A 26,984-nucleotide genomic window follows, 5' to 3' on the forward strand; every position below is an offset into this window, starting at 1 on the left:
GTGCACCTCTGAACTCCAATCTCTGTACATAGAGCACCCCTGAACTCTGCATTCTGTATACAGTGCACCTCTGAACCCTGCATTCTATATACAGAACACCCCTGAACTTTGCATTCTGTATATAGCACACCTCTGATCTCTGCATTTTGTATACAGTACACCTCTGAACTCTGCATTCTGTATATACAGCACCTCTGAACTCTGCATTCTGTATATAGCGCACCCCTGAACTCTGCATTCTGTATATAGTGCACCCCTGAATTCTGTATTCTGTATATAACGCACCTCGTAATTCTGCACTTTGTGCACCCCTGAACTTTGCATTCTGTATATAGCGCAACTCTGAACTCTGCATTCTGTATATAGTGCACCCCTGAACTCTGCATTCTATATATATATATATATTGTACCCCTGAATTCTGCATTCTGTATACAGTGCACCCTTGAACTCTGTACATAGAGCACCCCTGTACTTTGCATTCTGTATATAGCGCACCCCTGAACTCTACATTCTGTACATAGCGCACCCCTGAACTCTATATTCTGTACATAGAGCACCCCTGAACTCTACATTCTGTACATTGAGACAGACACTGTTGACACTATTTTGGGGCCATTGTCAATTATACAGCAATCAGTGCTATAAAAATGCACAGATTACTGTGTAAATGACACTGGCAGGGAAGGGGTTAAACACTAGGGGGCGATCAAAGGGTTAAGTGTGTCCTAGGGAGTGATTCTAACTGGGGGATGGGTTACCACTCACATGACAGCAATCACTCCTGAACTGGGTATTCTGTATATAGCGCACGTCTGAACTCTGCAATCTGAATATAGCGCACCTCTGAACTCTGCATTCTGTATATAGCGCACTCCTGAACTCTGCATTCTGTATATAGTGCACCCCTGAACTCTGTACATAGAGCACCACTGAAATCTGCATTCTGTACATAGAGCACCTCTGAACTTTGCATTCTGTATATAGCACACCCCTGAACTCTATATTCTGTACATAGAGCACCCCTTAGCCCTGCATTCTGTATATAGAGCACACCTGAACTCTGCATTCTGTATATAGCGCACCTGTGACCCCTGCATTCTGTATATAGCACACCCCTGAACTCTACATTATGTATTCAGTGCATCCCTGAACTCTACATTCTGTACATAGAGCACCCCTGAACTCTGCACATGATGCACCCCTGAACTTTGCATTCTGTGTATAGCGCACCCCTGAACTCTGCATTCTGTACATAGAGCACCCCTGAACATTGCATTCTGTATATAGCACACCTCTGAACTCTGCATTCTGTATATAGTGCACCCCTGAACTCTGCACATGGCGTATCCTGAATTCTGCATTCAGTATACAGTGCACCCCTGAACTCTGTACATAGAGCACCCCCTGAACTCTGCATTCTGTACATAGAGCACCCCTGAACTTTGCATTCTGTATATACCGCACCCCTGAACTCTGCACTCTGTATATAGCGCACCTCTGAACTCTGCACTCTGTATATAGTGCACCCCTGAGCTCTGCACATAGCGCACCTCTGAACTTTGCACTCGGTACATAGCACACCCCTGAAATCTGCACTCGGTACATAGCACACTCCTGAACTCTGCACTCGGTACATAGCACACCCCTGAACTTTGCACTCGGTACATAGCACACCCCTGAACTTTGCACTCGGTACATAGCACACCCCTGAACTCTGCACTCGGTACATAGCACACCCCTGAACTCTGCACTCGGTACATAGCACACTCCTGAACTCTGCACTCGGTACATAGCACACCCCTGAACTTTGCACTCGGTACATAGCACACCCCTGAACTTTGCACTCGGTACATAGCACACCCCTGAACTCTGTACATAGCTCACCCCTAAATCCTAAACTCTGCACACATTGTATCCCTGAACCCTGCACTTAGTATGTAGTGCATCCCTGAGCTCTGCAATTCGACTACACCCACCATTCAATGCAGTTTGGCGGGGGGTCGTGGTTTAATGCCTGCACCTATTCTCTGAGAAACGAAAAAAGGCCTGCATAAAACGATATGATCATTCAGATACAACTGGCCCATAAAGCTGATGCAGCCCATAATGAAATTGACACCCCAGTACATGCTATGGTTTGTTTTTGTTTTTTTGCTATTTTTTGCTATTTATTGCTATTTACCCTTCAAAAATGTTCCACTCATCAAGAAATCATTTGCAATAAATGCCTTTATAATTTATTTTAAAATGACACAAAGCATCTTATCTGTGGCATTAAAAGAACACAGTGATCATATTAATCTATCCATTCTAAAGAATCAATTTGCGTTATTATTTTTTAAGTAAATTAGCACATCGATTGATTAATTCTAACATGGTAGAAAATCTAAATCTTACGCAATTTGGATTTATGTCTATAGAACACGTTAGACTGCGTTAGTCAAAAACAAAGCCTTATTTACAAAATCAGGCACAAAGAAAAATGGGAAATTTTCCTGGAGCTTTAATCGTTTATACAAGCAGTCTGATTGGCCAAGAAAAACCATGGCACTTCTTTGTGGACAAACCAATGAAGAAAGAAGGAAGATCCAGCTATGTGTCGCGGCCCTTTTTTTTTTACAAAAGGGATATACAGCCATGTCCGAAATTGTTGGTACCCAGAAACTTTTCCAGAAAATCACGTATTTCTCACAGAAAAGTATTACAGCAACACATGTTTTGCTATAGACATGTTTATGCCCTTTGTGTGTATTGGAACAAAACAAAAAAATGGGAGGAAAAAAAGCAAATTGGACATAATGTCACACAAAACTCCAAAAATGGGCTGGTCAAAATTCTTAGTACCCTTTCAAAATTGTGGATAAATAAGATTGTTTCAAGCATGTGATGTTCCTTTAAACTCACCTGGGGCAAGTAACAGGTGTGGGCAATATAAAAACCACACCTGAAAGCAGATAAAAAGGAGAGAAGTTCACTTATGCCCCGTACACACGTTCCAATTATCGGACCACAAAAGTCGATTTCGGACAGATCGTTCGATAATCTGATCGTTAGTACGCAGCTTTCGACAGCCGATCACAACTGTGCGTCTAACCAAATCTGAAGGGACAAACAGGAAAACTTTGGTCGGATGACAGGCCATCGTATGACAATTGTGAAGCCAGTAGAGTATGCGTCCGATAAAAGTCATTCGACAAACACCACGCATGATCGGAAACTCGAAAATAAACCAGAAGGACACACAGGTCACACGTATTTGACATCATTTAAAATACGTAGCTACGCACGACGGAAGATTTTTCCAGAATCGTACGACAAAAATCTTACACACATTTTGCACTGTTGTATTCGATCTTAGTGGTATACAACAAAATGTGAACGATCTGTCTTACGATAATCGGAACGTGTGTACGGGGCATTAGTCTTTGCATTGTGTGTCTGTGTGTGCCACACTAAGCATGGACAAAAGAAAGAGAAGAGAACTGTCTGAGGACTTGAGAACCACAATTGTGGAAAAATATCAACAATCTCAAGGTTACAAGTCCATCTAAATCTAGATTTGCCTTTGTCCACAGTGCACAATATTATCAAGAAGTTTGCAACCCATGGCACTGTAGCTAATCTCTCTGGGCGTGGACGGAAGAGAAAAATTGATGAAATGTTGCAACACAGGATAGTCTGGATGGTGGATGAGTAGCCCCAAACCAGTTCCAAAGAAATTCAAACTTTCCTGCAGGCTCAGGGAGCATCAGTGTCAGCAAAAACTATCCGTCGACATTTAAATGAAATGAAAAGCTATGGCAGGAGACCCAGGAGGACAACACCGCTGACACAGAGACTTAAAAAAGCAAGACTACAGTTTGCCAAAATGTACTTGAGTAAGCCAAACTCCTTTGGGGAAAACGTCTTGTGGACAGATGAGACCAAGATAGAGCTTTTTGGTAAAGCACATCATTCTACTGTTTACTGAAAACAGAATAAGGCCTACAAGGAAAAGAACACAGTACCTACAGGGAAATATGGGGGAGGTTCAATAATGTTTTTGGGTTGTTTTTCTGCCTCTGGCACTGGGTGCCTTGAATGTGTGGAAGGCATCATGAAATCTGAGGATCAAAGGATTTTGGGTCGCACTGTAAAGCCCAGTGTCAGAAAGCTGGGCTTGCGTCCGAGATCTTGGGTCTTCCAGCAGGACAATGACCCCAAACATACGTCAAAAAGCACCCAGAATTGGATGGCAACAAAGCGCTGGAGAGTTCTATAGTGGCCAGCAATGAGTCCAGCTCTAAATCCCATTAAACACCTGTGGAGAGATCTTAAAATTGCTGTTGGGAAAAGGCACCCTTCCAATAAGAGAGACATGGAGAAGTTTGCAAAGGAAGAGTGGTGGAAGGAGAGGTGTAAGCCCTTGTACACATGGTCGGAGATTCCGACGGAATGTGTCCGATCGGATCGTTTTGTCGGATATTCCGACTGTGTGTGGTCTACATCGGACTGTTTCCATCAGAGTATCCGACGGACCAAGTTTTCCAACTTACATACTCCGATCATGTGTAGAAAATTCGGATCGGACAAAGTGCCACGCATGCTCAGATCAAATTCCTACACCAAAGCTATTGGCTACTAGCCTGAACATAGTCCTGTCGTAACGAAATAACGTCATCACGTCGGATTTTCCGACAACTTTGTCTGACTGTGTGTAGGCAACAGTTTCGGACAAAATCCATTGGACAAAATCCGACGGATTTGGTTGTCGGAATCTCCGACCGTGTGTACAAGGGCTAAGGTTATTGATTACTATAGGAAGCGACTGATTTCAGTTATTTTTTCCAAAGGGTGTGCAACCAAATATTAAGTTAAGGGTGCCAAGAATTTTGACCAGCCCATTTTTGGAGTTTTGTGTGATATTATGTCCAATTTGCTTTTTGTCCTCCTTTTTTTGTTTTGTTCCAATACACACAAAGGGAATAAACGTGTATAGCAAAACATGTGTTACTGCAATATTTTTCTGTGAGAAATACTTGATTTTCTGGAAAGTTCTGGGGTGCCAACAATTTCGGCCATGACTGTAACTGGCAGAATGGTGGCAGTTGCTCGTATTGGCTGAGCATTCATTATGCAAGAAGGACGCACACTTTAGTAGTGGTAATATGTTGGTGGACAATTAGATAACAGTTGATACTCCCTGAATTTGGAAAGTGTCTGCAAAGGTCACAGACTGTCCTTAAGTATACAATATTTTCCTTGTCCATGACCAGTCCAGCCATATTCAGCTAGTAGTGCTAGACAGTCATCTGATAAAAGGCTGAAAAAAAAAATATATATATATATATATATATATATATATATATATATATAAAAAGGTGCTACTATCCTCCAATCCAGAGATGAAGAGGCAAACATAATTGCTGCCTGACTTCAACCTCCCCATGCTGCTTACAGACACCATCAAACCGACGATACAGTTGGCAATCCAGTAGATAAAACAGCACAGGAATCTTTTATGAATAGCTGAGATCTGATCAGCTGTGTCCAATCACATCACAGAGTCCTGCGTGTACAAACAGACATGACTCTACACAGATCTGGAATCTAGCTGTTTCTTCTCCCTTCAAAGCAGGAAGAAAAAACAGCCAGATCTGTTAGTAAAAGCAGCACATATTACACACATTACACGCGTTAGGCACACAGTTAACATCTTGATTGCCACTAGATGTTAACCACTTCCCAGCCAATGTCATTAGTACAGTAACAGTGTATAGCAGTGGTCTCCAAACTGTGGACCGGGGGCCAGGTGTGGCCCTTTGCTCACCTCTATCTGGCCCTTGGGGCACTATTCCTCCAACTGATGGGAGACACCGACTATGGGGCACCATTCCTCCCACTGATACGAGACACTATTCTGCCATATGACAAAAACTATGGGGCACCATTCCTCCCTATGATACCAAAAATAGGGCACTATTCCACCCTCGAATACCAAATGTGGCGATGTATATTCCCACTGATGCCAGGAAAATTTCAGCCCCCCACTGGCCACAATCCGCCCCCCCCCCCCCCCCCAAAAGAGAATAAAGTGGCCCTTTGTATAGAAAGTCTGGAGACCTCAGGTGTGTAGAATCAACACTGATCACTGTATTAGTTTCACTGTTGAGGTCAGTCAGTTAGTGTATCCCCCAGCGAGATCTATTAGAGCCAGATTGCCCAGCACACTATCACAGTCCCACTATAATTCACTGATCACCACCACTACCAGTATAGCATCACAGCTGCATAAATTGTAGTATAATAATATATATATATATATATATATATATATATATATATATACACACATATACATATACACACAATCGTTTGCATATACTATAACTTTCACACAAACTAATATACACTTATTGGGATTTATTTCTTTTTTTTGGATGTTTTATAATAGAAAGTAAAAAATATAATTTTTTAAAACAAAATTCCGGTCTTTTTTTCATTTATATGATAATTTAAAAAAAGCTGTGTTTTTGTGAAAATAAAAATGATATCAATTTCATTTGGGTACAGTGTTGCATGACCGCACAATTACCAGTAAAAGTAGTGCACTGCTGAATAGCAAAAAATGCCCTGGTCATGAAGGTGGTAAAACTTTTAGAAGGTCAAGTGGTTAAATTATCCAGGGTTAAAAGATCCAAGATTCAAAGAAACACTGACACGTTTCAGCCTGATGGGGGCCTTAGTCATAACTGAGGATTAAGGCTCCCTTGTGGTGAAATGCGTCAGCTTTCTTTGTACTTGGAACTTATATCCATGGGTAATCTCATAAAGCATTCCTATGCTATTTATCTAGCAGACTGCCAACTGTAGTTTCAGTTTGATGGTCATCTGATAACAATGGGTATCTTAAGGGCATATTATTGTCTGCATTTTATGAACCTTTGAATCCAAAAGACAGGCAAAGGACTAGTTACTAGTATGGACTGTGGTCTACCTGCAGCTGATCCTTTCCCCAATACTGTACTTACTATTCCTTGTTCTGTACTGTGTCTCTATGTGGAGGTGGCCGCCTTGGTGGAGAAGCAGGGCTTTGCTTCCTCATGTCAGAGCCGCCCCCTTTATAACTGGTGATCTGATTACCAGTGGAGTAATAATTATTGGGAATTGCCCAGAAACAGCTGAGCTACAACATAATCATACATGTAAATGTTTTTTGGGGGGTGTAGTATTATACAAAAAAAGTCTATAGGTCCAAAAATATCCATGGTAGCTCCTCAATGTGACTGAATTGATCTCTGCAATGTATAAAGGAAACAACAGAGCACACCAACTAAGTGCAGTATATAAGAATTTTTTTTAATTAAAAAAACAAAACAAATGGCAACTTACAAGGTACATAAGGATAACAGCATGTCATCCACCCAGTGCAGTTAGATGTTGAGCATTAGTGTGCCTGCAGAAGCCAGGGCACAGATGCCGCTTGTCAGAGCCGTATAGGACACCAGAAACAAACCCAGAAATCCTGGAGTGCATGAACTGCACAAGACTGGAAGTGTGGTCACACCTGGGTGGGCCGCGACGTGGGGGAACTCCAACACAGCTCTGACAGTGGCATTTATTTCCTGCTTTCTGCAGAGACACTGGGTGAAAACTGCACTGGGTGACTGACATGCTCTTATCCTTATGCACCTTGTGACTTGTCATTTGTTATTTTTAATAAAAATATTGTTCCTAAATACTGTACTTAGTTGGCGCCTTCTGCCGTTTCCTTAAGGCTCCATGCACACTAGAGCTCATAAACTGCAGTTTATTGGAGTTTGGGCTTTTTTTTAAAAGCCCATAAACTCCACTCTATGTTAGCCTATGTGTCCATGCACACATGGACATTTTGTTAGCTTTAATGAGCAGTGGAGTTTATGGTCTTTTTTCTGAATGCCAGAAATTCACATTCAAAGTGCCGTCTTTCACCTCCAAAAAACGACAAACGCTGATAAACGCTTATAAACGCTCATAAACACGCGTTAATTAGTGTTAGGCATTCTATTTTTTCAATGCATTGCAGGAGTTTGGAATGCACTGTGGGATTTTTGGAGTGTCCTCTGTGTATTTTTATTGAAAACGCCCATAAACGCTAGTACAAAATGCTGTTAAAAGCAGGTTTTTCAACCAGCGTTTTGTGCCAGCAATCTGGCGTCCAGAAAAAGCTTTTGTGAGCTTCAGTGTGCATGGAGCCTTATATTTGTCCATAATTATCAAAAAACAGCAGAAGAACATTGTTAAGTCCCGTGATGATATGCTTCCCAACTCAACTGACAAAATGGCTGGATAGAGCAATTAGTGACTGCCTTGATATTTTTCTGAATTCTCTGCCTGAATTATAAAGTACTAGTGCGCCAACAGCAAGTTCCGCAGAGCCTGACGCTTGTCCAGATGGTTTTCAATAATCAGGCTATCCAGGGTCACCCTGACTCAATTGCCACACCCTGAGAGGGGAGCTTCTGTTCCATTGTGCGAGCCGAGATGGCAAATGAGCGAGTACTTCTTGGAAAACTGTTTCCCACATTCAGAGCACGAATATGGCTTCTCCCCTGTGTGGACTCTCTCGTGTCTCACCAGGGTGGCCCTATCAGTAAAACATCTCCCACACTCAGAACACGAATACGGCTTCTCACCCGTGTGAATTCTTTTGTGCGTAACCAAAACCGATTTCTGAGTAAAGCATTTCCCGCACACAGAACATGCAAATGGTTTTTCCCCAGTGTGACTGGTTTTGTGTTTCACGAGGTGAGACTTTTGAGTGAAACACTTTCCGCACTCAGAGCAGGAAAAGGGGTGATCGCCTGTGTGAAGTCTCTGGTGCTCCACCAGATATGACTTTTGCGCAAAGCTTTTGCCGCATTCGGAACATGGATACGGACGGTCACCTGTGTGGGATCTCTGGTGTCTAACGAGATTTGTCCCAGAGGAGAAACACTTGCCGCATTCCGAACAGGAATATGGTTTCTCCCCCGTGTGAATCTTTTCATGTTTGGTAAGAGTCACCTTCATGGAGAAACACTTCCCGCACACTGAACACGAAAACGGTTTTGCTCCCGTGTGAACGCTCTCGTGTCTGATGAGACCGGATTTCTGAGTAAAACATTTCCCGCATTGAGGACATGAATACGGCTTCTCCCCTGTGTGGATTCTTTGGTGTCGAATAAGAATTTTCTTGCAGGAAAAGCATTTTCCACACTCAGGACAGGAAAAAGGCCTCTCTCCCGTGTGAGACCTCTGATGTGCGGTGAGAGTTCCTCTCCGGGTGAAACATTTCCCACATTCCGAACATGGGAAAGTTTCTCCCCCTCCATATGCGGTGTGGTGGTTAACCACAGATGAGGGAAAACTCCCTCCTTGTATAGAAGGATTGGATATTGGATCTGCACGTCTAGGTACTGGATGGACCTTTACTTTAATTGGATTTTCTGCTGAAGAATCAGAAGTGATGTCATCCTCTTCTATTTCACGGGCTGCAGAAGTGACAGGTCCTTTTCCCACGTTGTACCTTCTGTATCGTCCATCTAGAGGAAAAATGTGAAAGGGAATATTATGAATGTTTAACCACTTGCTGAACGGCCAGTAGTTATTTTAGCGCTGGCCTTTGGCTTCCATGGACACCACGATGTACCAGTACATCACACCAATCTACCTGGTTCACAGGCGTGCCTCCCCTGCCTCTCGTGCTGTGGTTGGACACAGCATGAGTTTTTCTCAACAGGCTCACAGCCAATGATTTTGGCTGTGAACCTGCTGATTGCTGTGGCCAATCACAGCAGAGATCCGTATGTGTTTAGTAGACTTACAATTTATTAACCACAACGCAGATAAAGATGTGTTTTATCTCCCTGCTTTCACTTACCGTTCAGTGCGGCAATCAGGCGGAAAAGCCAGCAAGTTTGTAAGTGGGTAATATTAGCACACATACACTTCTTAGGCACACAGTTAACTGTTTGATTGCATTCCTGATCACCCCTGTCACCCAGCCAGTTCCGTTAGTACAGTGACAGAGTACAGTATTATCACTGATCAGTTGATCAGATGATTTGTGTCATGTAGTATCAGTTAACCACTTCCCGACCAGCGCACGCCGATGTACGTTGGCAGAATGGCACAGGCAGGCATATTGGCGTACCGGTACGTCCAATCTTTAATGCCGCCCTGCCATCGCAAGCTGGTCGGGACCCCCGTGAGTCCGGTCATGGGTCCCGTGGACTTGATCGCCGCGAGCATACCGGCGATCGTCTCACGGGGCAGCTGAACGTAGAGATGCCGTTGTAAACAGCATCTCCCCGTTCTGCCTAGCAACTAGTGACACTGATCTCTGCTCCATGTGATTGGAGCAGAAATCAGTGTTCACTAAATGAAAGCCCAACCCCCAACAGTTAGTAACACACCCCTAGGAACACTTAACCCCTACACTGCCACCCACTGGTTAACCCCTTCACTGCCAGTGTCATTTACACAGGAATCACTGCATTTATATAGCAGCGATTGCTGTATAAATGACAATGGTCCCAAAAATGTGTCAAAAATGTCCGATGTGTCCGCCATAATGTCGCAGTCACAAAAAAAAAAAAAAAAAAAAATCACTGATCGCCTCCATTACTAGTAAAAAAAAAAAAAAATTATTAATAAAAATGCCATAAAACTATCCCCTATTTTGTAAATGCTAGAACTTTTGCGCAAGCCAATCAATAATCGCTTATTGCGATTTTTTTACCAAAAATATGTAGAAGAATACGTATCAGCCTAAACTGAGGGAAAAAAATGTTTTTTATATATTTTTGGGGGATATTTATTATAACAAAAAGTAAAAAAATAATGCATTTTTTTAAAATTGTCGCTCTATTTTTGTTTATAGCGCAAAAAATAAAAACCGCAAGGGTGATCAAATACCACCAAAAGAAAGCTCCATTTGTGGGAAAAAAAAGGACGTCAATTTTGTTTGGGAGCCACGTTGCATGACCGTGCAATTGTCAGTTAAAGCGACGCAGTGCCGAATCGCCAAAAGTGGTCTGGTCTTTGGCCAGCAAAATGGTCCGGGGCTGAAGTGGTTAAGAGTCCCTCCCAGTCAGTGTCAGTTAGTGCCAGTCCCTGATTACCCGCTACACTATCACAGTCACACTATAAGTCGCTCTTCTCTGCCATCACTAGTATAGTGTCTGTCCGGGTCCGTATCCTGGTCACGGTCAGAACTATACTAGTGTCCCCAATAACCTAGTCTTAGCAGGATCTGCCCCGATCACTACCAGCATTTGCAACATGTAGATACAATTTGGCCTAAATTCATGAAGAAATGTGATTTTATTGAATGTTTCATAACAGACAGTAGAAAAATATATATATTTTTTCAAAATTTCACTCTTTTTTTCGTTTATATAATAAAAAAGTATAAAAAAAACAGTGGTGATCAAATACCACCAAAAGAAAGCTCTATTTGTGTGAAAATAATTCTATCAATTTCAATTGGGTAAAGCGTTGCATGACCGTGCAATTACCAGTTAAACACAGTGCTGAATAGCAAAAAATGGTCTGGTCATGAAGAAGGTAAAACCTTCCGGAGGTCAAGTGGTAAAAGTGCATCTCTCAGTCCCCTAAAAATACCCAGAGCATTGTGGTATGGAGTGAGTAAGGCCCCTTTCACACGGACGATCCGTTCAGGTCCGCCTGTCAGTTTTTTAGGTGGACCTGAACGGATGCTCCATAGACCTCTATGGAGCGCTGGATGTCAGCGGTGACATGTCCGCTGACATCCGACCTGCTCTGATCCGAAAAAGTGTGAAGGAGGATAAACCTACTTTTCTATCCGTCTGAGGATTGGATTGGGTGACGACAGACTCTACGGTCCGTCCTCATCCGATCCCCCATAGGGGAGAGCGTCACTCTGACAGGTCCGGCCCTGCGCAGTGTGCAGAGACGGACCTGTCATATCCTGCTCAGCGGGGATCGACGGAGCGATCCCCTGCTGAGAAGAGCAGGCTCCGTAGGTGGACACATCCGTGTGAAAGAGCCCTAAAGCAGCCCATAGATTAGTCTTTTTTTTTCGTTCAACCAAAAGGTTGGGGAAAAAAAAAAAAAAAAAAAAGGACTAGATTCCCTCATCCACACATTTAATGTGGATGGGCAAATGCTCCCCCACTGAGGCATTATATTCTGATAGCGGGGAGACTTCCCAGCCAACATAATACACTGATCAGAACTGCCAGCTATAGCCTGCGTGTTGATTGAGCTGAAGAATACAGACAGGCTGGTTGTACAGAAGTTGATCGGTAGATTGACTGCTGTGCAACCAGCCTGCCCCTACATGGATTGAAGTTCAGCCAGTCCCTGCTCAACTAGCTACATTTTGATCCATGTATGGCCGGCTTAATTATGTTGGCCCCATTCTCCCTCCATAGTCACCTGTGCCAATTTCCGAAGGAACTTCCTCCATACACGACTCATCCCCGGTCACGTAGGTCTCCTCTATTTCTTCTGCTTCCTCTTTAACTTCAACTTTAATAAGATTATCCTCCTGAGTGACACAAAACAATCCAAACATTAGATTCTCCTAAGACTTAACTGTGTGATTTGGTCAACAAAAAAATAAATAAAAAAAATTGCAATAAGATTGGTTTCCACAAAAGTTATAACATTTACAAAATAGTGGACAGTTTTATGGCATTTTTATTAATATTTTTTTTTTTACTAGTAATAGTGGAGATCAGAGATTTTTATTGTGACTGCGACATTATGGCGGACAGATCGTAAACTTTTGGCGTAATTTTGGGACCATTCACATTTTTACAGCGATCGGTGCAATTAAAAATGCATTGATTACTGTGTAAACGTGATTGGCAGTGAAGAGGTTAACCACTAGGTGGCAATGTAGGGGTTAAGTGTGTCCTAGGCAGTGATTCTAACTGTGTGGGGGGGCTGTGTGTGACACATCACTGATCACCGCTCCCGATTAAAGGGAGCATGATCAGTGTCCTGTCACTGGGCAGAATGGGGAAATGCTTGTTTACATCAGCATTTCCCCATTCTTCCTCTCCATGAGACGATCGCGGGTATCCCCGTGGACATCGAGTCCGCGGGACCCGCAATCACACTCACGTAGGTCGCAGCGGCATGCGCATGCAAACTGCTTCTCAAAGGGCAATTTACAGGTACATTAATCTGCCTGTATGTGCCCTTCTGTCGATGTATATCGGCGCAAGCCGGTCCGCAAGCGGTTAAAGACCACATGAAGAAAGCTTTACATCAGTGACATGCAATGAGCAGATCTCCAGCTGTTGCAGAACTACAAGTCCCATGAGGCATAGCAAGACTCTGACAGCCACAAGCATCACACCCAGAGGCATGATGGGACTTGTAGTTTTGCAAAAGCTGGAGGTCCGCTAATTGCATATCCCTGCTCTATAGTGTTGCATGACTGAGTAATTGTCATTCAAAGTGTGACAGCGTTGAAAGCTGAAAACTGGCCTGGGCAGGAAGGGGGTGAAAGTGCTTTAAGAACTTCCATGCCACCTACCTGATAGTCCCGTAACATCTCATGATCTTTCTGTGAGGATGCCTGGGAATACAAAGGACTGGTACCTCTGGTTGCTGTACTGGGGTTTCTGTTATTCTGTCCATCTGCAGGAAGCACACAGACAGACGCATGTGTAATGTCCTCAAGACATTTATCGGCTCAATTCATCACAAGGAGAAGGATCTTTGTTGTCAGTCATGTGACCATCACTTCCTAATCTCACTGGCTTTAAGGGTAAGTTCAACTTTGTAGGACAAATTAAAATGTGAATTATCTCCTAATATCCTGGATATCCTCCAATCCTCCCAACTGGGGGGAAGGGACACGCCCACTTCACGCAACACACACGAACAAAGCGGAGGCTGTCAATCAACTGGAGGTCCCTCCCCTGTCACCACTTTTCTCTTGGTGTCAGGAAAACTCGTCAGCAGTGACTCATGCTGATAGCAGAGGAAGGAAGCAGCAGACAGAAATAACACTTAGTGCTCTGGGTTGAGACAAGCACATACTATAGAGGGATATGCTTTGTTCATATTTCATGTCTGAGGTTTAAAACCACTTTAAGAACAACCTATATAAATTACAATCATTTATGCATTTTAAGAAACGAGGGGCCTTTATGGTTTACATCATTAACCCATGGGTTTTAGCCATACTTATACTATTTTGAACTTCTTAGCACACAGATTTCCATGACTTGAAAAGTGCTGGATTGAGACAAGTACACACTATAGAGGGATATGCTTTGTTCAGATTTCATATCTGAGGTTCACAGCCGCTTTGGACCAGCACCATATAACCCTGCAGGTCCAGCACTATCCTTCCACTTTCCTCAATTCACTTGACAATAAAACAGCAGAAGGCTGGCAGCCAAACGGCAATACAACCCAATCACAGCAGTACAAAGCAACACAACCAATATTACTCAATCAAGGAGAACCTCTCATTATATTCTGAATTTTGTGTTTATTCCTCACCTGTGCTGATTTCTATAGGAACTTCCTCCTCTTTAATCCTCACAAGTCCTCCTGCCTTCTTCTCAACGCTGATGTCTCTCTGAGTGTGTCTGGTGTCTCCGGGGTCTATGAATAAAGATGAGAGTGAAGCCCCCTGTACTGAGATGTATGAGAGACCCCAGAGAGTGTGTGTGGGGGGAGACTGGTCACGTCTCTTGGCTGGTAACACACAATGACATGATGTGAGGGGGAGAGCCGGAGTCTAATAGAGGCTGATGGCTCCTGACTCCCCCACTGGGCACATACTGTCCCCCCATTACTGTCTACTGACAGAGGAGGGGGGAGGAGAAGAGATTGTTGTAGTGACTGAACAAGGAGAATCTGGGGCTCCTCTCTGGGTTTATTGTTTATTACTCACCTGTGCTGATCTCTGGAGGGATCTCCTCCTTTTTACATGAACCATCACCTATTACATGCGGCTCCTCTTCACCTTCAACCTTAACAACAATCAGACCTTCACCCTGAATGAAAAAGAATAACAGTTAAAGTATAACTAAAGACAAAACCTTTTTTTTATGGATAGCGTGGAAATGGATTAGACCCCCTGTCAGTGTTTTTGCAGTCTGTACCCTGATTAGGGACATCCACCCTCTCTATTTGTCATGTTAACCGTTATCATCGAATGTGAAAGTAGATAGTTCTGGTGACCACCAAGGAATTTCCCACTTTGACAGGATTTCCTCTCAATTCCTGTTTTGGCCTACATGACAGGAAGTGAACGGAAGTCTCTCCAATGGCATATAGATGGTTAAAAAGAAAAAATCCTCCCTTAAACTACCAAAAAAAAAAAAAAAGAAGTGGGAAGAGGTTTGCCTATAGTTCTACAAGTCCTACCTACCTGATCCTGCTGAAGGATCTCCTGGTCTTCCTGTGTGGAGTCCCGGGAATACAGAGGACGGGGACATCTCTCTGGGGGATTTCTGGTACTGGATCCATCTGTAGGAAACACACACACTGACTGAATACATTGTTTCTATGTCTTTATATAAGAGGATGTGTGCATCTAGGTGGATCCTCAATATTCTTCTTCCTTTACAAAAAATTAAAGTCTCCTCTTACCCGGTGATGTGAGGGGTGGCCGGTTCTTCATCATAATGTCCTTCTACAGATCCTTGTGTCTTAAATAATCCCACACCTGAAATCTTCTCCACAAGTCAATACTGCAATACAAAAAGCTGCACATAATGAAACAGAATTAAAGCTTCAGTCTGAGGCTGCAGACATTACAAGAGATGATCAGGGACCGCAGACATCCTACAAGAGATGGTCAGAGACCGCAGACATCCTACAAGAGATGGTCAGAGACCGCAGACATCCTACAAGAGATGGTCAGGGACCACAGACATTCTACAAGAGATGGTCAGGGACCGCAGACATCCTACAAGAGATGGTCAGGAACCACAGACATTCTACAAGAGATGGTCAGGGACCGCAGACATCCTACAAGAGATGGTCAGGGACCGCAGACATCCTACAAGAGATGGTCAGGGACCGCAGACATCCTACAAGAGATGGTCAGGGACCGCAGACATCCTACAAGAGATGGTCAGGGACCGCAGACATCCTACAAGAGATGGTCAGGGACCGCAGACATCCTACAAGAGATGGTCAGGGACCGCAGACATCCTACAAGAGATGGTCAGGGACCGCAGACATCCTACAAGAGATGGTCAGGGACCGCAGACATCCTACAAGAGATGGTCAGGGACCGCAGACATCCTACAAGAGATGGTCAGGGACCGCAGACATCCTACAAGAGATGGTCAGGGACCGCAGACATCCTACAAGAGATGGTCAGGGACCGCAGACATCCTACAAGAGACGGTCAGGGACCGCAGACATCCTACAAGAGATGGTCAGGGACCGCAGACATCCTACAAGTGATGGTCAGGGACCGCAGACATCCTACAAGAGATGGTCAGGGACCGCAGACATCCTACAAGAAGATGGTCAGGGACCGCAGACATCCTACAAGAGATGGTCAGGGACCGCAGACATCCTACAAGAAGATGGTTAGGAACTGCGGACACCCTAAAAGAGGATGGTCAGGGACTGCGGACACCCTACAAAAAGATGGTCAGGAACTGTGGACAGCCTACAAGTTCACATAGGGAAGGGTTTAGCTAATCTCTAATCATAACCAATTAACCCCTCCACCTAACCTCCTAAATCCAACCCCCTAACAAATATGGTTCTTTTTTTGGTTTTACATTCGTTACACTACCTTAGACCCCTTTGACACTGGGGCATTTTTCAGGCATTTTTTTCAGGCGCTTTAGCATTAAAATAAGTGCCTGTAAAGCGCTTGAAAGAAGCCTCATCTGCAGTCCCATTGGGAAAGCCCAAGTGCTTTAAGAGCCCTTTCACAATGTCAGTGCCCCGAAAAACACTTGTAAAGCGCCGCTTAAACTAGCAGCGCTTTACCAGTGTTTTTCGAGCTTTATTGGGGCGCTTTTAACTCCTGCTAGTGGCCAAATAAAGGGTTAAAAGCGCCCACAAAACACTGCTGCCAATAGCGCTTTTCAGGCGTTTCACAGGCGCTTCCCATTGATTTCAATGGGAAGGGGCGCTTTAGGAGCAGTGTATTCACCACTCCAAAAGCGCTGCAAAGAAGCTGCTTGCAGGACTTTTTTTGACGCCCTGCCAGCGCAGCTTCTCAATGTGAAAGCACTCGGGCTTTTACATTGGGATTGCAGTTGCGGCTTCTTTCAGGCACTTTACAGGCGCTTTTTTTAACGGTAAAGCACCCGAAAAATGCCCCAGTGTGAAAGGGGTCACAACAGCTGGGGTTTCCTAGAGAACACATCCCTAGCAGAGCCCCCCAACGTTCTCCACATCAGAGGAAGTGCAGGAAGATGATGATGTGTGGAGGTGACATGATCCCCCCATCCAGACCACACACAGAGTGCTGAGACCCCCTTCTCTCATAATAAGAAGAAATTATTACCTCCTCCTCACTGGACACACACTTTTCACTCTCACACCGTCACCGGGAAGAATGTCTCACCCACCTCCAACTGTGGGCTACAGAAACATGGCCGTCGATCCAGCTGCGTTGAAGACAGCTCAACAGTTCACCAAAAATGATATAGAAAATATCATAAAACTAAAGAAAGAAGTCTAGTTTGAGCACTGTGAGATTGATAATATTACTTCTCTAAATAGTTATAGAGTCTGTAATGTGGTCTACAAAAAAATGGCCGCCGAATCTTCTACTTGAACGACAACTCTTTAGTTCAGTAAAGATTTTATTTTAAAAAATCTCAATATGAATGTTAATAGCCTATTTTGAGCCCTGTGATATTGATAATAGTACTTATCTTTTAATATTTATCAAGAAAAGCTGAAACATGGTCTACAAAGAAATGGCCGTCGCTTCTTTACTGATAGCATTTACTTTAACGTCGACCTCTAGCGTTCGCTCTGGCTATACAGAGCAGTGAAGAGACTCAACAGCTGCTTCAGCTCTGCGCTACCCAGCTGTGCCAGGTTGCTATAGAGGCACGCACGCGCGCGCAGAGGGAAGAAAACGTCAGTGAGGTCGGCGGCCATTTTGTTGCAGCTCAAGTGGGAGACACCTAGAAAAAAAAAAAAAAGAGGTTTTTTTTCTTCTGTTCTCCGTTGATATGTGAGTGGAGAGTGTGTGCCCGGTGAGGAAGAGGTAATAATGTCTACGTTTTGCCATCTTAGAAATGAGGTAAGTCAAGGAGGTATCATTTGATATTTTCACTTCTTTCACACCTTCAGGACAAAACGCTGAAAATATTGTCATTGGCTATACCCCAGGGAGTCTACTATTAAAGCAGAACCCCAAGAATACAAAGTTTAAGCCTATAGGGGCTGTATTACCTGCCAAAGGGTTTGCAAATTAGTTAAACCAGTTCTGGGATTTACACAGCTCTGCTAGGCAGTAGAGATGAGCTGAGGGGGATTCAGACTAGGGTGACCATGTGTCCCGGATTGCCCAGGACAGTCCCGCATTTTGCAGGTCTGTCCGGTGTTCCGGGCACCCTCATTCCGGAACAATACAGTGTCCTGGAATGAAACTGACAAGGCCCGGGGGGCAAGCCGCCACATCGCCATTTTACTCACTGGCAATACTTGTCCTGGCTGGCTGAGACCCGTTTTACCCTGTCCCACCACTGGCTCTACACCGCCAAAACTGGTTGCTTGGACTGCCTGCCACCTAGCAACCAGTGACCACATGTCGAGGTCCCAGCATTCAGAGCGGAGGAGGATTTACCTTTCTCCTCCAAGCCTGGTGCTTTAGCTCTACACAAATAGAGCGTGACTTTTAAGTTCACATAGGGAAGGGTTTAGTTAATCGTAAGGCAGGACTTCAGAGGAACTCTCATTACTCAGAGGTGAGGCTGTGTGCCAGGGAAGGGGAACACCATGTGTGTCATGAGGCACTGACTGCAGAGAGGACAGCAGCTGAGCTGGCAGCAGAGGACAGGTGACACCTTCAGAGGCATGGGAGAAGGATGTGACCCCCCCCCCCCCCCCCAAAAAAGAAAGTGAAGGACTACAGGTCCCAGCATGAACCCCTCAGAGCTGAAGATGTGACCCCCCCCCCAACTAGTGAGGAACTACAGGTCCCAGCATGAATCCGTGAAATCTATGTGGCCACACACTTGTAGTCCTTCAATTTTGTAGTCCATCACTTTTTGGTGGGATTCACAGCTCCGAGGGGTTCATGCTGGGACTTTTAGTCCATCACTTTTTGAGGCGGGGTCACATCCTTAGATATCAGGCATTCACTTTGGGACTTGTAGTCCTTTTAATTTTGGGGGTATTCACAGCTCTGAGGGGTTCATGCTGGGACTTGACCCCCCCCCCCCCCAACTAGTGAAGAACTACAGGTTCCAGGATGAACTTGTAAAATCTACACTTGTAGTCCTTACAATTTGGGTGGAGGAGTCACATCCTTAGATATCTGGGGTTCATGCTGGGACTTGTAGTCCTTCAGTTTTGAAGGGGGAGTCACATCCTTAGATATCAGCGGTTCATGCTGGGACTTGTAGTCCATCGCTTTTGGGGGTGTGACCCTCCTCCCAAAAGTGAAGGACTATAGGTCCCAGCATGAACCTTGCAGAGCTGTAGATGTAATCCCCCCCCCCCCCCAACTAGTGAAGAACTACAGGTCCCAGCATGATACCATGTGAAATCTTTGGGATCAAACACTTGTAGCCCTTCAATTTTTAGAGGGAGTCACATCCTTAGATATCAGGGGTTCATGCTGGGACTTGATGCCCCCCCAACTAGTGAAGAGGGGTGGGAGTCACATCCTTCATGCTGGGAATTGTAGTCCTTTACTTTTGGGGGATGTGACCCTCCAAAAGTGAAGGACTACAGGTCCCAGCATGAACTTCCTAAAGCTGAAAATGTGAGCTATCCCACGGGGAAGTTGTCAAAGGCAGCAGCCAATCCTAGACATTCAACTCATGCACGGAACCATTGGTGTGTGCAGCCTATTTCATTACACAAACACACATGCATGTATATCAGCAGATCAAAGGACGGTGTCAGTAGAGCAAAGATTGGTGTCAGTAGGGCAGTGGACGCTGTCAGTAGTTTTTATTTTTATTATTTCTTCAATTATTTTTTACAATATATTATTTATTTATTTTAGGAGCTCCATTGGGAGGCACTGGTGAAATATTAAGGGTCTAAACAGAGAGGCTTCCTATTCATTCACAAACCAAAGCATAGTAAACATAGTGCACTATGCTTCAGTTAGAAATTAACACAGGCATTGGTACAGATCACTAACTGTGTTCATTCATCTATCCTGAATCATCCCCCACAGCAGCAGGCTGGAAGCTGGCAGCACTGCAGGGGGAGACAGGAGGCACCAGAAAGCAGGGGGAATCAGCACCGCACATGGTGATTAGGGTGTGCCTAATCACCATGTGCGCACCCTGAGCGCAGGCTTGTGCAAATAGCATGTATACCTGGGGCAGGAAATACTTCACATTTGAGATGGATGGGGGGATCCCCACCGCTGCGCCATTATTGTCTAACAGCTGAACTCCTCTGCTGCCAGAATACACTGATTGGCTGCAAGCACTGATTGAGCGAAAATTTACCAACAGTCCCTTTCGGGAGTAGCTGATCACTAGATCAATTTCTCCCGAACAGATCGGAATTCGGCCGATCCGTGAATGGCCAGCTTAAATAGAATTCCAGGCTCTTCCTAACTAAGTTTAAACCTACTCTCACAACTCCCCCTTCCAAATCCTATTCTGACTACCTTAGATAAGGAAGATGCTTATACTTACCTATTCTGAGGGCACTCCAGTCTGGTCACGTTATCTCCTTAGCGTCCGGCTTCAAGGGAGAGGAGAGATGGCCGACAATGGATGAAATACCGGGGAGGTGACGTTACCCATAGGATTACTATGGGGAATCCATTGTTAGCTGTCCCTCCTCTCCCACTGTTTAAAAAGTTAAATAAAACTGGCCAACCTGCTCTTCAAACACTTTTTTTTTTTAAATTATTTATTTTATTGAAAATAATTTTATCTTTACAATGTTTTTTTTTTAAACATCCCTTGTGATAACAATAAAACATGACAGGTCCTCTCTATGGAGACATCTGGGGTCTAAAAGACCCCAGATCTCTCCTCTACTCATAAAAGCATCAGAACAAAAAAAAACATTATCTGATGTTTTCCAAAAAAAAAAAAAAGTTGTTTACATCCACCCTAAACCAGAAGTGATGTCATGACATCGCTCCCGACGTCCTAGATCATAGAGGTGGGGAGACACAATATGGTCTCTCCTCACCTCTATGGTCAATCTTGCAAAACGGGCAGATCATTTCCCGGTATCACCAGTGAGAACAGTAAGCCAGAGAAACACCGGCGAATGGCAGAGGGGAAGGGGACAACCCCTCCCACTGCTTATAAAAGCGATCCAGCAGCTAATCTGCCACTCGATCACTTTTATCAGAAAGAGAATAGCTGGCTGTAAAAAAACAATATCGGGGTTCTTGCTGACAGCTGCAGCCATAACCCTGGTAAACTGCTTTAAACCCATAACGTAAATGTATATTAGGGGGTCTTAAAGTGGTTAAGCTTAGTTAGGAATACAGTGGATTTACACTTTAGGCAGCACAGTCAGGTTGATGACCTCTGTCCCTTAACTGCAGTAAATAATAGCGTTTGGTCGCCTCCCTGGCTTGTGATTGGGCAGCGAAAGGAGTAGCAGCAGACTGACAAGCTTCTCCTTCTCCTGTCTCCGTCCATTTTCTGCAGCATTCAGGACTCCCGCCACCTGCAGAGCAGGAAGTAGACCCGTGATGTAATGTGACCAGACTGATGACCCCAGTAAAAAAGGTAGGTATAAGAAATAATAAACATTTTGGGGGGGGGGGGGGGGGGCCTGCAGGAAAAAAACAAAAAAAAAAAAACTGTTGGTTGGGGAGGTAAAAGTTGAATCTGGACTTTAAATGTATTCCATTACTATTTGTAGGTGCCAGCCATGCCATTTTGCATTGTCTCTGGCTGCTCCAGCAAGTCCAATAAAACCACATCCTGTAGGGGGATTATTTTGCACGTCTTCCCCCGCAGCATTGACAGGATTAAATGTTGGCTGCGCCAAACGGGACAGGACTTTGGAAATCTCAACAAATTTGCAAAGAGAGTGCTGGACGGCAAGAAAACTGATATTTTCAGGTTATGCTCTGAGCATTTTACACCTGACTGCTACGTCACCAACATTTCCAAAAAAATCTTGAGAGATGATGCTTTGCCCACCATATTTCCAAACAAAGGGGTCATCTTAAAGGCACGTTCCAAAAGAACAAGGGTGGAATTTGGAGTTAATAACACCAATTATCTGAACGCAATGTTGGGTAGAAATCTTATAGCTTCTACTTCCATGGAGAATGTGAAATTTGGCACTGGAAATTTGGCTCGGGGGCTTGGTTATTTTGCCTCACAGCCATCGAACACCCAAGACAGCTTCATTGAGGTTATAAATACCTCCAACCTGAATTCTCCTGACTCAGAAGAACCTACTTATTTCCCTGAAGGAGCCTCAGGTCTCAGTGACACTCTTACAGCAGAGGAAAACTCCTGGAGATCCAATGACCTGGTTCCAGAACGAAGATTTATTGTGTTTGAGTCTTGCCTGGATAAAATTCTCAAGCAAGTGTCTTGTTCTTGTGGAGAGAAGATATGTGCTCTTCACAAAGTAGTACAAGGGACGTATCTACGTGTTGCTGGGATGTGCCCATGTGGCCATAAAAGTCTTACATGGGAGAACGAACCCATGAGGGCTTTGAAAAACCATGTTGGAAATGTGCCATCTGCAGGGGCCTCGTTGTGTAATAAAGGTAAATACAACCACATTAACTATTTTAGAGTCACGCTATAGCCGAAAGATAACAGGCTCCATAGTCCAGGAACAGTCCACCACTGCTGAACTGTGAGGGAGCGCTGTTTTCTGGTGGACCAAAGGATCGGGTGAGTATAAGCTCCCCCCTAGAGAAAATAAGAAGGTGACCTGTGCAATGCTGGTACAGCCCCACAGCATTGGCATAATTTTTTTTTTTTTTTGTCCAGAGTTGGGCTTTAAGAAAGGTCCTCATGGCGGTCTTCTACGAACAGCATTGGCTGCTTCTTCAGAATGTACAGTGTTGAGACATCTGACTGTCTTTGAAAGAATCGCAGCTGAAATGTACATAGGTCTCTATGCCTCAACCAGAGGTGATACATTTGAAGATGAGTAGAATGTTCTACTCTAACTTCTCTAACCTCTGCTCCTCTGTCCAAGAAAAGGTAGATGTGAGGTGCTGGATCTTTCACTTTTCAAAAGGAAAGGTGGTGGTAGACTTACTGGATCGTATGAGAAAAAAAGTGTGTGTGTGTGTGTCCCGATTAATTTTGCATGAACTGTCGTGAACGATCTTGAAAGCTGTGTACTAACAACCAAATTATCAAACAATTACTTCAAAATCTCTATTTTTCGTCTGTTCTGTGTACTAGGCTGAAAGCTACGATTAGACTTGAATTGATTACCCCCCCCCCCCCCCCCCAGTCTAAATGATTTGAAGTCTTATGCCTCATGGACAGTGCAAGACATCCCTCTCCAACAATTTTTGGAAGAAAACTGAAATCATTTGTGCAGAAAGATCATGGTTGCTTCCATCAAGATAAGGCAAATTTGGTGGAGTCTGGCAGAAGTTTTGCCTTCCAGCATAGATCAGGCAACCTAAGAATGTTCATTTAAGAAGCCATCTGAATGTTGGGTCAGTCAGATCATGAGGGCATATCAAGGGTCTCCAAATTTTCTAAACAAAGAGCCAGTTTACTGTCCTTCAAACTTTAGGGGGGACGTACTGTGGTCATTGGGAGTTGACATTGTCCTGGCATCAGTGAGAGTAAACAATGCATCTTTGATATTAAGGAGAGGAATGATGGGACACTATTTCTCCTACTGACACCAACAATGGGGAGCTCACTATTCCTCCAACTGACATCTGTGATGGGGCACTATTCCTCCCACTGACACAAGCGATAGGGAACTATTCATCCCACTCGCCCTATCGCTTGTGTCAGTGGGAGGAATAGTGCCCCATCACAGATGTCAATTGGAGGAATAGTGAGCTCCCCATTGTTGGTGCCAGTAGGAGAAATAGTGTCCCATCATTGATGTCAGCTAGAAGAATAGTGCCCCATTGTTGGTGTCAGTGAGATCTGGTGTCAATGGGAGGAATTGTGTCTTGTATCAGTGGGTGGAAAAGTGCCCCAAGGGCCGGGTAAAGGCAGACAAAGGGCCACAGTTTTGAGACCACTGCTATATATATATATATATATATATATATAGATAGATAGATAGATAGATAGATAGATAGATAGATAGATAGATAGATAGATAGATAGATAGATAGATAGATAGATAGATAGATAGATAGATAGATAGATAGATAGATAGATAGATAGATAGAGGGAGAGTGTTCCAGGATGACATACAAATGATATAAACATTGTATGTATTTTCTACAGTTGGATCCAATAAGAAAAATAAACCAGAGAGATATCCCAGTCCACTTTGTTCCCAGGATTCCACACAGAAGCATCAAAACGTCACAGAGAATAATCAAGTGAGCAAAAGCCCAATATCATCAATCGGATAATGATACATTTACTGTAATAATTAAACCATTGTTTTGTAACAGTATAATCAGACTCTCTTTATGGAGAGATTGAAAGTAATCTCTGTCTTATGTAGAGTGAAGGCCTGAACGTTATTAAAGTTGAAAATGAGGAAGAGCTGTATGAGAGCGGTGATGATCCATGTGAGGAGGAGGAAATCCCCCCAGAGATCTGCACAGGTGAGTAATAAACACTAAGCCCTGGTTCACACCAGTGCGGTTTGAACTGTCAAATCGCATGACAAGTTGCACCCCATTGCTGTCAATGGAACAGTTCAAATTATTGCAATCAACTCACAGCGACTTTGAAAAAAAGTCCCTTCGCTACTTCTTTTTTGGAGATCTCATTGCGACTTGCAGTGACTTCTGCTACATGAAGCCACAATGAAATTAGAGGTCACATGATTTCAAAGCCACACTGGTGTGAAGCAGGGCTAAATTCAGAAAAGAGTCCCAGATTCTCCTTGTTGAGCCATCAGCCTCTATTAGACTCCGGCTCTCCTCCTCACATCATGTCGTTGTGTGTTACCAGCCAAGAACCGTGACCAGTCCCCCCCCCCCCCACACACACTCTCTGGGGTCTCTCATATATCTCAGTACAGGGGGCTTCACTCTCATCTTTATTCACAGATACCAGAGACACTCATAGAAAGGTCAGTGATGAGGAAGAGGAGGAGGAAGAAGGACACGAGAGGGTTAAAGAGGAGGAAGTACCTCCAGAGATCAGCACGGGTGAGGAATTACACCAAAATAGTAATAAATTATTCTTAACCCCATCCTGCCACAGCCTCCCGGCCCATTAAGAGTTTCTAAATGTTAGGGGGGGGGGGGGGGCAATCGGGTCATTATGAATTGGCTGCCATATCGGTCAAATGATCGGAAAGCTCCCAATCACAAGTATGCATCGGGAGCTTTTCGGTCCCCGCCAGTGTCTGTGCTGCAGGTAAACAGGGCACGCGCTCTCAGCACAGAAAAGTATTTACATAGGGACGCATGTATGTGCTTTCAGTGTTCAAGCCCACCCACTAAGAGGCCCCATATATGGGCCACATTGGCGGGAACAGGTTAAAGGCATTTTAAACCTTCCTACCTGCACCTTTTTCACCTGTATAGGATATGCATTGAACGTATAGTTTCTTGGTGTCATTTGTTGTCCAGTACCCACAGCCTATAGTAGAGTAAATCTTCACATTCCTGTGTCAGATGTTTCTGTTTGTGTTCAAAGAAGATGAGGCATGACACTGCACAGGTTAATCCATGACCTGTCTGTAGTCTAAGAACTGACATTTCCTGAGAAGAAACTACATATCCCACAATCCCTGGGTCTTGGAGGCAAGTGCGCTTCAGATGAGTGCTAAACAGTAATTAGATCTGACACAGACCAAGTGGGCAGATATATTAACAGAAAGCTCATCATGCAGTCTTTTAACACATAAGCCCTTGTACACACGGTCGGACATTCTGATGGAAAATGTCAGATCGGACCGTGTTGTCGGATAATCCGACCGTGTGTGGGCTCCATCGGATTGTTTCCGTTGGAATATCCGACCGACAGTTTTAGAGCTGGGCTATAAAATTTTCTGACAACATGATCTGATCGGACTTTGTCCAATCATTTGTAGAGAATTCCGATCGGACAAAGTGCCAAGCATGCTCAGATCAAATTACAAGACCAAAGCTATTGGCTACTAGCCTGAACATAGTCCCGTCGTAACAAAATAACGTCATCAGGTTACGAGCGATCAGAGTTTCCGACAACTTTGTCCGACCGTGTGTATGCAACACCAGTTTCGGACAAAATCAGACGGATTTTGTTGGCTAATGTCCGACCATGTGTACAAGGGCTTAAACACTCCAAATTTTGTGATGCAACACAGAGGACATGATGAGGCATGGATTGTGAACTTGGAGCAAGAAGCTGCCTTTCCCTTTAGTGAATAGGGACCAGCTAGGTGAATGAATATTTAGACATAGGAGAATTGATCAGCCATGACAATACAATCTGCAGCCACTGCATGTGAGCTCATCATTACAATAAGGCAAACGAGTGACAATGGGAATATAACTACACTAATACCTGAAATATTAACCAACTATCTCATACATCTCTTTCATTTATATTCCCAGACCCTGGAAATACCAGAGGGACTCAGACAGAGGTAAAATCTGAGGAGGAGGAAGACGAATGTGTGAGGATTAAAGAGGAGGAAATTCCTATAGAAATCAGCACAGGTGAGAAATAAACATATAAATCCCACCAGCAATTTGTTC

The 26,984-nt window shown here is 44.1% G+C and overlaps 3 protein-coding genes across 4 annotated transcripts in view; 1 reads left to right on the forward strand and 2 right to left on the reverse strand.

Annotated features, from left to right (window-relative positions):
• Positions 1-2,212: 2,212 nt before the first annotated feature.
• LOC143957179 (uncharacterized) overlaps positions 2,213-26,984 on the reverse strand; it is a 77,617-nt gene continuing 52,845 nt past the window's right edge. Inside the window, exon 14 of the mRNA XM_077467330.1 lies at positions 2,213-9,330. Coding sequence (XP_077323456.1) covers positions 8,453-9,330 — 878 coding nt within the window. The 3' untranslated portion in view covers positions 2,213-8,452. The remainder of the gene's footprint in view (positions 9,331-26,984) is intronic.
• Positions 9,497-17,703, reverse strand: LOC143957168 (uncharacterized). Its single transcript, XM_077467321.1, has 7 exons — positions 17,499-17,703; positions 15,611-15,711; positions 15,390-15,487; positions 14,910-15,012; positions 14,513-14,617; positions 12,425-12,536; positions 9,497-9,543 (listed from the first exon to the last, which is right to left on the reverse strand). The coding sequence occupies exons 2-6, from the start codon at positions 15,642-15,644 to the stop codon at positions 12,529-12,531; spliced, it is 348 nt and encodes a 115-aa protein (XP_077323447.1). The 5' UTR covers positions 15,645-15,711; positions 17,499-17,703; the 3' UTR covers positions 9,497-9,543; positions 12,425-12,528.
• LOC143957104 (uncharacterized) overlaps positions 18,100-26,984 on the forward strand; it is an 88,041-nt gene continuing 79,156 nt past the window's right edge. The window contains exons 1-6 of one of the 2 annotated variants that reach the window (XM_077467250.1): positions 18,100-18,248; positions 22,028-22,892; positions 24,565-24,662; positions 24,791-24,893; positions 25,344-25,445; positions 26,841-26,945. In XM_077467250.1, the coding sequence (XP_077323376.1) occupies positions 18,219-18,248; positions 22,028-22,892; positions 24,565-24,662; positions 24,791-24,893; positions 25,344-25,445; positions 26,841-26,945 (1,303 nt within the window). In that variant the 5' untranslated portion in view covers positions 18,100-18,218. The remainder of the gene's footprint in view (positions 18,249-22,027; positions 22,893-24,564; positions 24,663-24,790; positions 24,894-25,343; positions 25,446-26,840; positions 26,946-26,984) is intronic. The other variant, XM_077467248.1, reaches the window with a different exon arrangement.

Source organism: Lithobates pipiens, unplaced genomic scaffold, assembly GCF_037356315.1.
Source record: "Lithobates pipiens isolate NorthernLeopardFrog02 unplaced genomic scaffold, aLitPip1_a1.2 Scaffold_51, whole genome shotgun sequence".
NCBI lineage: Eukaryota > Metazoa > Chordata > Amphibia > Anura > Ranidae > Lithobates > Lithobates pipiens.